This window comes from Nomascus leucogenys, chromosome 3 (assembly GCF_006542625.1).
Source record: "Nomascus leucogenys isolate Asia chromosome 3, Asia_NLE_v1, whole genome shotgun sequence".
Lineage (NCBI taxonomy): Eukaryota > Metazoa > Chordata > Mammalia > Primates > Hylobatidae > Nomascus > Nomascus leucogenys.
In genome coordinates, this window is record NC_044383.1 from 15,550,860 (window position 1) to 15,565,701 (window position 14,842).

General features: G+C 35.3%; 1 protein-coding gene across 2 annotated transcripts in view; it reads left to right on the forward strand.

Annotated features, from left to right (window-relative positions):
* Positions 1–7,611, forward strand: part of RAB11FIP2 (RAB11 family interacting protein 2) — a 43,813-nt gene extending 36,202 nt beyond the window's left edge. The window contains exon 5 of one of the 2 annotated variants that reach the window (XM_003255011.4): positions 3,207–6,667. In XM_003255011.4, coding sequence (XP_003255059.2) covers positions 3,207–3,434 — 228 coding nt within the window. In that variant the 3' untranslated portion in view covers positions 3,435–6,667. Of the gene's footprint in view, positions 1–3,206 lie in introns of both variants that reach the window. The other variant, XM_012505875.2, reaches the window with a different exon arrangement.
* The last annotated feature ends 7,231 nt before the right edge of the window (positions 7,612–14,842 follow it).

The window sequence follows — 14,842 nt, forward strand, 5'->3', positions numbered from 1 at the left end:
AATCTGGAACTCAGCATGAAACTGTTTTTAATTATTTTATATTCTTTTCCAGAATATAGTTCATAGTACATATGTTTCTAAGATGTTTTCCTGCTTAGAAACTTGATGCTAAAATTTGGGGTAAAATTTTCACATAAAAGGACAAACGGAAAATTTATTGAAAAGCCCAGAAATGTATTTCCAGGAAATCTGTGTACACATTAGTGTTAGATTGTTGTAAGGAAAAAAAAAAATCCAAACAATATATCTGTATATTCTAGAGTATGGCTATAAAGTATGACCAGTAGTCTGAAATAATAATTGTTTTGAAAGATTAAACTATTAATTTATATCGTGGCATTAATTTATGTCAAAACACAAATTTTTGAAACATCTTTCATCTTCAGTGTCTTTAGAGAAATGTTACAAAAAATTTTTAACTATATGGTAATAGTGTTAAATATAACAGTGCACATTTTTTTTTTTTTACTATTTCATTGCTTAATTAGTTTGGAGAAATCAGTTTATATATGTGTAATTTTATTAAGATTAGACAGACTTGAATAGATGCTTTTATTATGTTAAATAAAGAAAAAGCATAAAGCAGTCAACTAATCAGTAATGAATCCCATTTAGCTTCCTTTCATTAATCCCTGCAATTCTCACAAGAACTCAGTAAATGTTTTATTAGAAAAGTGAAATCACATTAGTTAGACTTTATTAGTTTTTAAAGTGTGGTTTAGAAAAATCATTTGGTATACCAGACAATTTTAGAGTTGAAAGGGACCATGGAGAACATCTCATCTATCAGATCAGGAAAGTGAGACCCAGGTTGCTTTCTCTCTCAAATTTATGCAGAACTACTTGGATTGAAGTAAGCAACTTTAGCTTATTTTTAAGAAATTTCAAAAGTATACCGAACTCTACACTATGTCTTCTCTTTAATGTAGAAAACTGCTTAACATAATCTTTTATAAGAATGTAATTAATATTTATGTGTCTCTAAACTATATATCATGACCAATTAAATAAACTAGTAACTACGTGCGTGAGAGAGTGTGTGTGTGTGTGTGTGTGTGTGTGTGTGTATAGACTTATAGAAGATTAATTGATCTGAGAGAGGAGAGAGAAGTAAAACAACACTTGTCTCTAGAATTGTCCTTTAATGGTTTTAGAACAATATTTGAAATGTTTTTAGGGATGAAGGAAATATAACTGAAACTTACATCTGTTTCTGGTTTCTAATGCTAAAATAAACTAAGTAGTTTTAGACATATTTTATAGAATTTAAACTCACTTCCCTTTAATATCCTCTCTATTCATTCTTACTAACTCTGGTCTTTCATATTTCAATAGCCCTATAACTAATCTTAGCCCCTCCAAATGTTTCCACTGTTGCCATTTTACTTTTCCTGGAACATAGCTTTAATCATATCCTTTCTCTGTTTAGAAACCTTCAGTGGCTTCCTATTTTCCATAGCAAAAGTCTAAACATTCTTTATACTACCATTCAGCATCCTTGGTGGTCTATTTCAAACATTCCATTTCAGCCCCTCTCTGCTCCCTGTCCTGTACAGTATTTTCCAGCCATGCTCTGCAGAGTACCTGTTATTGGATTACCTGTTGGCCACTATGCCTTGAGCCTTGTTTCCTTCTTTGAACAAGCAGAGCTCACTGCTTGAAATGCCCCATTACGCATTTCTGCCTGCAAAATCTTGAAGGCCTAGTGGAAGCTGTATCTTCTCCACAAAGCCTGAGAGATTCTATGAAATTGGAAAAATTTTTCAGTCCTGAATGTTTTCACTTATCCTGGAGAAGTGGGTGTGCTTCAATGACCCAAGCATCAGATTGGTATCTGTACTCTAGCTTCTCTTTCTCTGGTCTGGTAAAGTCCTGGTTCCTTGGACTGAGAGGCTGGGGAAGTGGGGAGGGCCAGCGAAAAGTTAAACTTTGGGTTTTCTGATGAACACCCCAAATACATAGCACTATTAAAGTAGATCCTGAAAACAGGGAAAGACAAGTTTAATTCTTATTGGGTGGGGAGGTCATTCTGCATTCACCAGTCCCCATTCCCTGTCCTCCACTGAATAGATAGTATTCCTTAAGAGCAAGAAAACCAATTTCATCAATATTTTAGTTAAGTTACCTTAAAGCCAAGTGGAAATGTTTTAAAAGATAGTGATGAAAATCATTTTAAATTGTTGGGCTTAGTGAGAGAACTATGATTTAAAAAGAATAAAAAATTGCTTAGTTGTAATTGGGCATTATGTTTCACAGAATGAAAACTCTTAATGCTATACACTATAAATAAAAGATGATGTTACAGGGCCTTGATTAAATTCCTGAGAAATATTTTTCTTTCGCTTTTGATATAACATTAATATTAGAATGCTTTGTAATAGCAGTGAATTAGTGTCTTTTAAAAAGTTTTTTTTTGTTATATTTATGCTTTTGCCTAAAAAGAATTTTTGTCAATAGAATAAAGTAAATAGATGAAATGGGAGAGAATGCAAATATACTAACCATAGTATTAATATGGTTGAACTCTTGAGTTTCCTGATAACCAGGGTCAAAAAGGGAAAGAAGATAAATTAGATATTATTACTAGGAGAAAGAAATAGACCAGTTACTCAGGGGAGGAAAAGTTCTGACTATTTCTAAGTTAAAACGGAAGTTACTCCCGTGGGGCTTCCTATAAGGATAATCTTTGATTTAATTCCGGGTGCTTCCATTTTCACAGCAAATTAGAAAAGATTTTTGCTGTAACCATCTTCACTAAGAAGCCAAACATATAACATTAAATCACAGTTCAGTGGAAGCAGTTTCATAAGGACACATGTCCAAGTGTATAGTTTTCAGTTGCTTCTTACAGTTCCTCTGAGTTAACTTTTAGAAATCTTTAGTTTTCATCTATTTCAGTTGTATTTATTATAGAACATTTCATCTCTTAATGTAATCTTACATGATATAACCAGTCTCAGATATTAGGAAATTGCCCACTATGTTAGAAAGGGTTTTAGGATTTATAGTCAAAACTTTGGTGCATCTGCTCTAGTTCTTGCCTCAGGACTGGCTAGCCAATTTGTGAACTGTCACATTCACTCTAGGCAAGGCTAGCGAAAAACTTCATCAGGGTTTGAAAAACAAAAAGTCGAAGTTCTAGATAATTCTTAATGTTTGTCCCAGATGTTGTATCTACAAAAGTGACAGTCTTTATCTTGTTCTAGGACAGCAACCCCTTTGATGCCACTGCAGGGTATCGTAGTCTGACCTATGAAGAGGTTCTGCAGGAGCTGGTGAAACACAAAGAACTCCTTAGAAGGAAAGACACCCACATCCGGGAACTCGAGGACTACATCGACAACCTCCTTGTAAGGGTAATGGAAGAAACGCCCAGTATTCTCAGAGTGCCATACGAACCATCCAGGAAAGCTGGCAAATTCTCTAACAGTTAATAAAGCCAATTGTATTGTATTGATAATTGGACAAAGAGAGAGAAAGAAAGAAGGAAGGAAAAACTTGTTACTGAAAGAGACTACACTATCAGGTTTCATTACATATTCTCCTTTATTGTGAAGAGTAGTTTTACCTGTAAATATTAGCAGGGACAATCAAGAGTGACCTTTGAAGCAAGCTAAATCATTTAAATGTTTAAACTGAAAATGGGCCAGATTCTCAATGAATAAGTGGTTCCTTAGGACTCACTCAGGTGCTGGTACTGACCCACTAATCTGCCATAGGCCCAGAAATACCTTCAGAAGTACATGAGTTGTTCCTCAGGAATAGATTTTTCATAAAGCAGAATTGATACTGTGGCTGGTTTCTCAGAAATCAGTTTGTAGAAATATTTAGCTTCAGGAATACTGCTCATTATAAACACTACTGAAAAAAACAGTTTATATTTTATATACACATGTACATGAATATATATTCATGTATCTTGTATATAAAATATAGGCATATACCTCATATATACATGTGTTTTTAGAACATTTAGAAACAACTGATTGCCTCTAAAGTTAGGCTACCAATTTCTTGATTTGAAAATGTGTGTCCTCTATTGATGCAAGACAAGTCATCATTCCTACTGTCATGGTTTGTTATAGAGAAGCTGCTTCAAATCACTCTTGACTACATGGACCTTGGTTTCAAAGTGAGCTGCTATATATTATTCTAGCGTCAAAGTTTTTCTCTTTCCCCAAAAGTGATGATCTCAAGTCCTTTTTTAAAGAATGACAAATTTTAGGAGACTTCATTAACTTCATAACAGCATGAATTTATTTGAATTAATTATCAACATTCGAATTTGTTTAAGGTGTAAGCAGAAGATAAGCTAATACAGCTTGTTTTGTTGAAATTCTGCATGCCTTTAAATCACTAGCAAAGCAAATATTATAAAGTTATATCTGAAAATAATTGTGGGAAGTATGTGATTGCCTGGTGTGTCTGATAACCCAAAGCAGCGGGCAGATTCCAGGAATGAAGAATTAGGCTTGGTTTCAGGTTACATAAATAATAGAGCAGATGGTTGCCTTTGGGTCTTGAACCAAAATAAGACTTACTAAAGCAAGAGTGAGTTTTTAGAACAGACCTTTACTAGCGTGACATTATGCATTACTCCACATCCACCCTTTAAGAATTGATTTATTACAAAATTATGTTCTATTTTAAAGTCCACTCCCCCAAAATGTTGATTTCTTCCATGGATTATTTTTATATGATTTGTACAAATTTTTTCTGAAATTTAAATTGACAAGCAATGTTATAAAAATATTGCTAATCTTCTGCTTATTTTTCAGTCTTAAAAGTGAAATACTGTAAAACACTGAGAGTATCTGTGTCTTTCTGAATTTAAAACGAAAATTCATCTCCATATGGAGACTTACATATTCCCCAATCTTTCCATGAATTGCATTTTTTTCTAATACTTACCTCTGTTTAGACTCCATTGAAAGTTAAATGAAAAGCCGATATAATAGTTTGGGGTTTTTTTTTTTTTTGCTTATTTTAGTATTTTGAATCAGAGAATACTTGGCCAAGCTCGTATTTGTAAGCTAAAACCGCTTGTTATTTGTGTCTTCTGCATTTCAGTTTTACTGTAAGAACATACATTTTGAAATTATGAACATTTTTTCATAAAAATTAAATGCTTTAAGAAATGGAGAAGGAAAAATAGCTTTTATCAATTTTTTTCTCCTAAGATTCTGTAATAAACCTCAAAATTTGGTATAGAATGGTATTTTCCCATTTGAAGTCTTGATAGTTTTTTTTTTTTTTAACATGGTGCCACTTTTAATTAACTAAATATTACAAAATTCTCAGCATTTGTTTTTCTCTGGTAGTATTACTGAGTCTTTTCATACATCTCTTAAAATGCGAAAATCTATGTTTTCAGTGTTATGACAGTATCTGCAGATACTATAATAATATGCTTTGGCCAAATTTGCTGTTTATAGAGTGAACCAAGATGTCAGTTTTGTACTGGGGATATGTTTTACATAAATAGAACTCATTTAAAAGTATGGTTCAAGTACTGCTCTTCTTTTTATGGGGAAATTGATTTTTAAGGAGCGATTCTTTTCCTATATAAAAGCTATTGAGGCTTAGCTTTAGTCATACATGAGTGATTTGGTTATAACTCAATCAAAATTTGTATCTTTAAATCTGAGACAAGGATTATATTTAAAACTGGATCTATTAATACATTCATCACTGCCTGAAAATTTGCTGTTCTAATGTTTGTGAATTTTCACTCATTACCAGTAAGTAAACTTACTGCATATTTTCACAATCAGTCAAAATAATAAACTAAAAACAAAAAGTAAAAATGAGTTCCCAAGTAAATATATCAGTGTTTCCTGTGTTTGGGCAGAAGTGCAAAGTAGTTTTAATTTCTCACATTGTAGAAAAAGAGGCCAAAAAGGTCACCTTAGTTTATTTTTCCAAAACGTAACTTTCAGTATTCTAATGTATTTTGTTAGTTGTTTAGAAATGGAAATAAAATATATGTGCTTATTAAATAATGCACAATTCACTAGATTATAGAGTTTATTTTTGCCTTTATGCTTTAAAGAATGCATGCCCAAAACACTTCTACCACCAAGAGGATTTTTTAAAATCACAGAATTGATATTTATCTCAAGGCTGTCTTAAGCTAATGTACTTCTGTTACATAATTAAACTATTTCTGCTATTATTTTTAAAGCAGTATTATTTTATAACCAATTCTAAAATTCAGTTTTAAAAATATCGAACATACCTTCCTACCACTTATGCTTCAAGTTTCATTTATTGAATACCAGGGTCATATCTTAGAATTGTATATAAAACAACATGTAACCCATTCATGAAAAACGTTTAAGTATTGCTTTTTGCTGCTTTGTTCTGCATTGAGCCTAGTTTTGCCATTGTCCCCTGAATGTAGTATTATCCATAGATTATACATAACTATATCTATTGCTTTTGGCAGTAAATCAAGATTTAGTTGTAATTTTCCAGCTGTGAAAATGTTGCCTTGTATTTAAAAGGGTTTCATGAATGGAAACCTAAGTAAAACTAAGCTCATTTGTGACAGACTTGTTTTCTTCATGTTACTCCTCCAGCAACTCCCTCACTACCACGCTTCCCTGCCTACCATCCCCGGAAGGGTGCTTATTCTTTAACAAAGAGAATCTAAAAAAAAAAAAAAACAAAAATAAAAACTATTGTCTAGTATATCTACAGTAAACGTTACACTAGAGCTTTTATTTTCCTCTGTAGCTTTTCAGAAAAAGCAATTTACCTTGAATTTGTAAATCAAGCTGAAACTTTTTTGATGTTCATGTACTCATATGTCTTGTAGGTGGTAGGTGTCACTTGTGTGTATGTGTAAGTGAAGTATGATGCATGCTCATTCACTTGGTCCCTTTGAAGTAAGGGAAAGGATCACAGTGCTGCTGGGCCGTGATGGTATGTAGAAGGGTCTGTCAGCACACATGGAAAGGCCCCATTTGCACAGATGTAGAACTTTAATAATCCAGATGCAATCATTGGAAGTATTTAATATGCAATTGGTAGCACCTTAGCTAATTAATCTGCATATGAAGCATTTTCTGATATATTTAATAAGAGGTGTAGAAGCTCTTCAAGCATTAAAATAGAGTTGATGTTTCATTCCATTTATTTTATCCATCAAAAAATGCACTCTCACAGTGGAGTTGAAGTCTAATACATGATACATGTGGGCTGTTAATCTTCGAAGCTTCCAGATGGTTTGTGTTTTGAGGTACAAAAAAATGCTGCAGATCTAGAAATGCATATATTTAGCGGGTATTTGAAAGATAGAAGCATTATTTATAACTGAAGAGTATAACACTTATCTTCTTAAGTAAATGCTCTCATAACTTGTATACATTTTTGCAGGTATAAATTCAGAAGTATGTAAGCATTGTATAATGTGATAATTGTATAATTTATGTAATCTGATGCATGAATCAGAATTTTTATATAATATATGATTATTGACTTATAGTTGATTAAAGTGTTTAAACTTAATTCAGTTGTCAACATTTATTACAGATACAGCGGTGTTACCATAATGGATTTATATATGAATCCTCCTTGTCTTTTAATAAATGCCTAGGATGCCTCTTATTTGGTGTATTGTAGCACATATTCTGTAAGACCTACAAACTTATTTTACTATGAAAATAGTTCTGAAAAGTCATTCAAAAGAGTAGTTTTTAAGCACAAGTGAACATTCTTCAACAAATGTGTGGATGCCCTCTACATATAAGACATCCTCTCATAGGGATGGAGCTTACGATTTAATAGAAATGATATTTGAGTATTTATATATACGCTAAGGTCTCTGCTGAGTACTTTCTATTTATGCTTTATTTTATTTCTCACAACAACCCTGTAAGATAGGGAATGCACAAGCTTTCAGAGGAAATGTAAGAAAACCCTTTGTGGTACTGAAGAAAGTAGAATAGGGTTGGTAAACCCGGTAGCATTTCTCACCACTTCTTATCCTCCAGCATCTACCAGAAGTCATTAATCAGTCACCACTTCCAGTCCCCTCAACACAACAGTCTAAGTACATGCCTCTCCAGCCGATGTATGGGTACATTTTTATGGCAGTGTATTAGGCAGTTGTATTCTAGATAATGGGACGTGAAACATATCTAGTCTTAGACATAAATCATACATATTTGGCACAAGGGATTTCTCAGCAGACCAGAACACCTTTCTGTTCTGGAATTGTAGTCCCTTCTGGAGGCCCATTGAACCTGTCCCTCTGCTTCTCCCAGCACATCTCCTTTAGATTCTTCTTTCCACCTGCCCACAGCATACACGTTTCTTTTTCCTTACTCTGCTGAGACAAAAATATTTGGAGTAATTTGGAAGTAGAGAGCTATTATGAGTCTGTTAAGGTGGCCATTTTTCCTGTAGGGTTTGTGACCTAAATGCCCGACATTTGACATTTTTCCTCAAATAATTTTACATGATACCACAACTTCATACTTTTCTGTTTTTATGATTATACAGTTAATACTTACAAGCAATATTTAATTTTGTATTTATGTACCTATAATTACATTAACTAAAAGTGCTTAATTTTGATCTTACAGTCCTCGCACCCTAAAATTTGATTCCTAAATGTTCAGTGGTTTCATCATTTGTGAGGCATACTGAAAAGCCGAATTTATGCTAGGAAGCGCAAAATCAAATTTCTCTGTCAGAGGATTTCAATTATGGTGTGTTGTGGTTAGATGTAAGGTATGGTATGGTTGGTCACTAACATTAGTACCAAAGTTTGCGTGTGATTTTTTAAAATTAGAACAATGTAAAGATTACTGCTGTGATAGTGTTACATTCTGCATGCTCTGGCAAATGATAGAAAAGTGTGTTGAGAGTGAGACTGGGGGTTATGTGCAGTTCCCAGCAAACTTTCTCATTTGTGCTGCAACCCTTAGTGCAGGAATTGCAAACTCAAACATTTACAGAGCCAGGAAGGTACAGTGGATGACAGGGCAGGTGGAGTGGAAAAGAATAGGGATTACTGAGGACAGTGGCAATCTGGAGAGCTCATTTTTTTCCACTAAAAAGCAGCAACAGTTGTTCAGCTCCAGCTCAATTGTGGCCATTCGGATATGAATGTAAGTCCAAGATTGCTAAACCTGATCTTTCTAGAGGAACTGAAAATAATACAGATTATGTGAAATATGATTTCCAAATGTTGGCAGTTAACTCATTTTCTTTTTAAGCAAGAAAATTTAAGGACCACCAGTTTGCAATCTCTTTTTTTTTTCCTTTTCTTTTGAGATGGAGTTTTGCTCTTGTCACCCAGGCTGGAGTGCAATGGCTCCATCTTGGCTCACTGCAACTTCCACCTCCCAGGTTCAAGGGATTCTTCTGCCTCAGCCTCCTGAGTAGCTGGGATTACAGGCGCCCACGACCACACCTGGCTAATTTTTGTATTTTTGGTAGAGACAGGATTTCACCATGTTGGCCAGGCTGGTCTCGAACTCCTTACTCAAGTGATCCATCCACCTCAGCCTCCCAAAGTTCTGGGATTACGTGAGCCACCACACCTGGCCTGCAGTCTGTTCTTAGTGAGTCAATATTTCTGATGTAACATCAGTTATCATCATCATCATGGTAAGAACAGTTTGGAGGAGGGTTGTCATTTACTTCCTCCTCAAGTGATTCTGCATTTAATCAAAAACTGGGCTGGCTGAGGAGCATGTGGGGTGTGTGTAATATGTAAGACTGAGAACAACCCGCCCAGGACTTCAGGGGTGATGGGGGGTGGTGTTGAGGGAGGAAATAGTAACTATTCGATGGTTATAAAATTTCACTTAGCACCATGAGTAAATGCTAGGGATCTGCGGAACAGCATTATGCCTATAGTTAACAATACTGTATTAGACGCTTAAAAATTTGTCAGGAGGGTAGATCTCATGCTAAATGTTATTACCACAATTTTTTAAAATGTAATTTAAAAAAGACTTTCTCCAGTATACCTGTCTCTGAGCCTGACTACAGTTGCTTTTCAGAGAACAGTGCAGGTAACCAGAGGTCCAGTCTGAGGGTCACTGCTTCTAATGTTTAAAGCGTTTTCAAGTGTTATCCTGGGATCTGTCACATACTCTTTTGTGGTAGTTGTGACTTGTCAATATCTTACTTATGATGATCTTGCCTTTTTGGTAAAAATTGTATAAAAATTACTGGTGTCCCAAAGATCACTGTACATATATTGTGCTGTGTGAAGGTCAAATCACATATATTGTATGACAATTTTCAGTAATAGAAAGTGAATAAATTTCCATGTGACTTTTAGGGCATAAAATACATATTTCAATTAAAATATAATGGCCATTGTTTCATAGTTTAATCTTTACATTGGCTATTTAAAATTCACTCATGGTTTTTGATCCCAGCCCTGACACTGGTGCTCATACAGTGTCATCCCCAGGGCAGCAATGTCGACATCACCTGGAAACTTGTTAGAATACAAATTCTCAGGCCCTACCCAGACCTACTGAATCAGAAACGCTGAGGGTAGGACCCAAAAAGTCATTTTCACAAGCTCCCCCAGGTGGATCAAATGCATATTCAGATTTGAGGACCATTGAGATAGGGATCCTGTCCACTCTTTTCCCCTCGTAGTTTAATGGACTTTGGAGAGAGTACTGTTTAGGTTTTTTTTTTTTTTTTTTTTTGGCTTAATGTAACTTTCGTTGCCAATTTGTTTATAAACTGATTTTTAAAAAGTTTTTTGATGAATATATTTTAAAGAAAAATTTCATGTATAATGAAACTTCATATAGGTAGAATGTTCATAAGATAAGTACAATGCCCTATGCAGAGTGGATACATGATAAATATTGTTGATTATTGATATATGTTTTGTTTGTGCAATAAGATTTGGTACTGTGATTGAGAAGAAAAAAATACACAATGGGCCTTAATGTAAAAGTGCCAGAATAGTCTTCCAATTGGTCTGACTTGACTATACAAAGTTTGGTTAAGGAGGGCATCTTTCTCAACCTCACAGAGGCCGTAACTGAGGTAAAAGATACTAGTGTAGAAAAGGAAACCAAGAATGCAGCCATGTAGGGAGTGTGAGAGAATAGTTTTCAATGTATGCCTGAAATTGTGTAATGGGCCTTAAGATAACAAATGAAGCCCACTTGTGACTTTAGGTGAGAGGTTTTATTTAATGCATACTTTCTAATTTTTTTTTTTTTTTTTTTTTTTGAGATGAAGTTTCACTCTGTCGCCGAGGCTGGAGTGTGATGGCGCGATCTCAGCTTACTACAACCTCCACCTCCTGGGTTCAGACAATTCTCTTCCCTCAGCCTCCTGAATAGGTAGGATTACAGGCCTGTGCCACCATGCCCAGCTAATTTTTGTATTTTTAGTAGAGGCAGGGTGTAACCATGTTGGCCAGGCTGGTCTTGAACTCAAGCGATCCACCTGCCTCAGCCTCCCATCAAATAACTTGTTTATTAAAAAGCTTATGTTCTTTTCACAGTCAAAACTGGGTTGAGGTTTTGTTTCTAGGGAGATCTAGAATGAAATTGGGAAGTCTTGTTAGGTCTTGCGTCAAATATTAGAAACCCTAAATGATTAGAAAAAGATCATTATGCATTCAATTAACGTAATTTAAAATAAGGGGGGGGGTAAAAGAGAACATCCAATAGGGAGAGTATTTTATTGGTTTTTATTCCTCAGTGGACTAATGTCTGGAACATTGACATTGTGAAATGAGTTCAAAGGTATCTAAACAAGGCAAAAATTGTTGGGTTTGATTTGTTTTTGTGTTTATTTGTTGCTTGTTTTAATCATGCAAACCCTCAATGAAAGCTTCAATGCTAAACATTAGGTTAGCCTATGGTACAAACCTAGTATTAGGAAACTAGAGAGCACAGATAATTAAAACCACAGCTAATTCGGAATCCTCAATTTGAACCTATAGTTTCAACCTCTTTCATCAAAATTTTGCTACCGATAATCTAAACAGTAACAAATTGGTTTATGAGTTTCATCTCCTTTCCTAGTTTTGCAGGCATTAGTAAGGGGGAAAATGGCAGAGAACACTGGGAGTTAGGTGGAGAAGGGAAACAGTAGGCCTGGTTCACTGGGAAACTAGTTGTCAACCTCTGATTAATTTAGGTTATAAGAGACCATACAGGACAAACACCTCTTTTAAAGAAATAATTCATTTGTCATGAGCAATTGACTGATCCAGTAGTTGCATTTAATGTTTTTATGTTTACATTGAAGTTTTTTTCATTAATTTACTGTTATTGAACATCTTTCATGAATTATAAGCTGTAAAATATTTTAATCCTTGACTCATTTGTTTACCAAGCTATTCATTTAATGCTATATAATATGTAGCACTTGAGACCATCTGTTAGGAGTATTTGAATAATACGCACACTGTGAAGATATGCACAGCAAATAAGCACAAAACACATGAAATATTCAGGAAGAGTTTGCGATGAAGACAATCCATGTATTTTAATTTTTTAAAATGTCTGAAATCTAGCAGTGAGTCTTTCCAAAAATGAAGCTCTCTTCTTATTCTGGGCAAGTTGCTATATTGAGATGGCATTAAGGTGTCATCCTAACTTTAAGTGAGCAGATTTTACATTAAAATATTGGAATTAATGCCAATTAGAATTGTGCTTCTAAGAGTTCTTCATTAAATGGGACAAGGTATCGCAGAGTAACTGCAGCAGTCACGTGGGAATCATAACAAGCATTCTGTTTTGTGAAGCAAACCAAAGAGGAAGGCTGTGATTAGGGGATGACTTGGGTGTCCTGGGGTCATCCTTGGAGGCAAGTATTTGAGGGGAACACCAGGTTTCATTTGTAGTCTTGGAAATACTAAGCTCGGTGCAGTGATTGGGCTGCAGAATCCTAGGTATTGAAAGGTCCTTTAATCCCATTGGAGGCTGAGGCTACGTATTTCTCTCCTCTGACTTGGTGGAGGGTCAAGAGGGGGTTAACATCATACGCAGGTCCCCCAAAGCAAGGGACCTTCTGGAAGATCGAAAATTGAGGTTTCCTTAGTCAGCTGCATATAGACACCTGGATTCTTAGACATACCCATCTCTCAGCCCTGACTGATTCTAAGGAGCCTCACTCACCCCTGGCAGACTTGTTGTCCAGGGTTACACCACTTGATATGCTATAGCCTGTCACGATGCCTCCTGTGAGAATGGACCAGGATGGTGTATACATGGGACAAAATGTGGTTCCCGCCAGACCAAGGGGGGATGTCTGGCCAATTATAGTTCGCAATCTTAGTATTCACTCTTTAGCAGTGGCTTCCCTAACTGCTTTCAACTCTGGTGTTTTGATGCCCAAACCAGACCCCCTTGGAATTAAAAACAGTCTACTTTTTTAGTTTTTGTTACTGGTCTCACAATAGCAGAGCAATGCCACTCGGGGGTGTCCCTCAAGCTCCCAGAGCGCATCCCCTTGTTAAAAGCCATAAAAAGACCACAGCAGCGAACCACGCCTTAATTTCTGATGAGCTGTTCCATATATATCACTATATTAGGATACTAGCATATTATTTCAACCTTTCGTCTTGTCTTTACTCTTTCAGCTATGTTACAGACTCCATAATATTTGTTATTATCCACTAATTACTCCTCTCTCTTGATTCCCACAGACTGGCCAATCATTTTATAAATGCCCTTCAGTTGTCTTTACACTTAGTTCTTATGTGTTGAGCAAATTGATGCATTAAATGGGCCTCACTTAAGTTACTCTTCGGTTTTGTGTTTGGCATTCCCTAGTAACTAAATGAATTTCAGTGTGCATCTCTAAATGGTGAATATACTCCTTTATTATCTTCACACTCATATTTCCCTTTGTCCTGACTCATGTATTTCGTCATTTTAATTAGTATGCATTTTTGTAAATCCCTCAAATCTTTTGTGGGATGGGGCATCTTATGGATAAATGTTTTATTGCTTCCAATCCTGCTTATTCCATTCCATCAAACTCACATCTGATCTTTGTTGACCTCTAACAAACTCCCTTGTGCATTTTTTTTTGTCCTTGCTTCTGGATCTAATAGTTATTTTTTAAAAATAGACTAAGAATTCCTTGAGCCTCTAGTCATTGTGGCCCCAAGATGGACACTTAGCATAGTGCTTGTAATATTGTTGGGACTCAATAAGTATTTGTTATATAAGTGATCAAATTATTTTTATCAAGATCTATGTGAAAATGTATTGTAAACGATGTTATCCTATAAAGGAACCCCCTTTGAAGTGATTGAAAATAGGGGTTTTTAACAGGCAGTGGGAGTTGGCACTAGAGGACGAATGATTGCTACAGAAGACATTGCAGAGTGAACTGGGAAAAAGCAAAAATAAATGTTCATCTCAAATCATAGGCAGTCTACCAAAATTTGATGAGTATCCTTCATCAACTTCTTCACTCATTCCTTCATTTTAGTGAGGACTTGTCATATCCTCCTGCAGATATTTGTTTACTTGTTCATCTGTACACATTCTGAGCAGAACAAAATATCTGCTTACTAATGCTTCCCTACTGCTTATAGGTCACACGTCACATTCTAGGTCCTCAGTAATGCATGTTAGAGAAAGGAGTGGAGGGAAGAGCTTAGAGGCTGATTCTTTGAAACACAGTGTAAGAAGGTTTTACTTTTTTGTTGTATGTGATTTGGATGGCAGCATGCTGAGATTTTAATTATCTGTACTTTAAAATATTGCAACCATGGTTATTATAAAACACTTTCCATTGTCCTTGATAAAGGGAGGAGTTCCCATTCTAATTTGACTTATATTTGTAATTAGTGAGAAAGAAAGAAACCTTGAGTGGTCCGTAA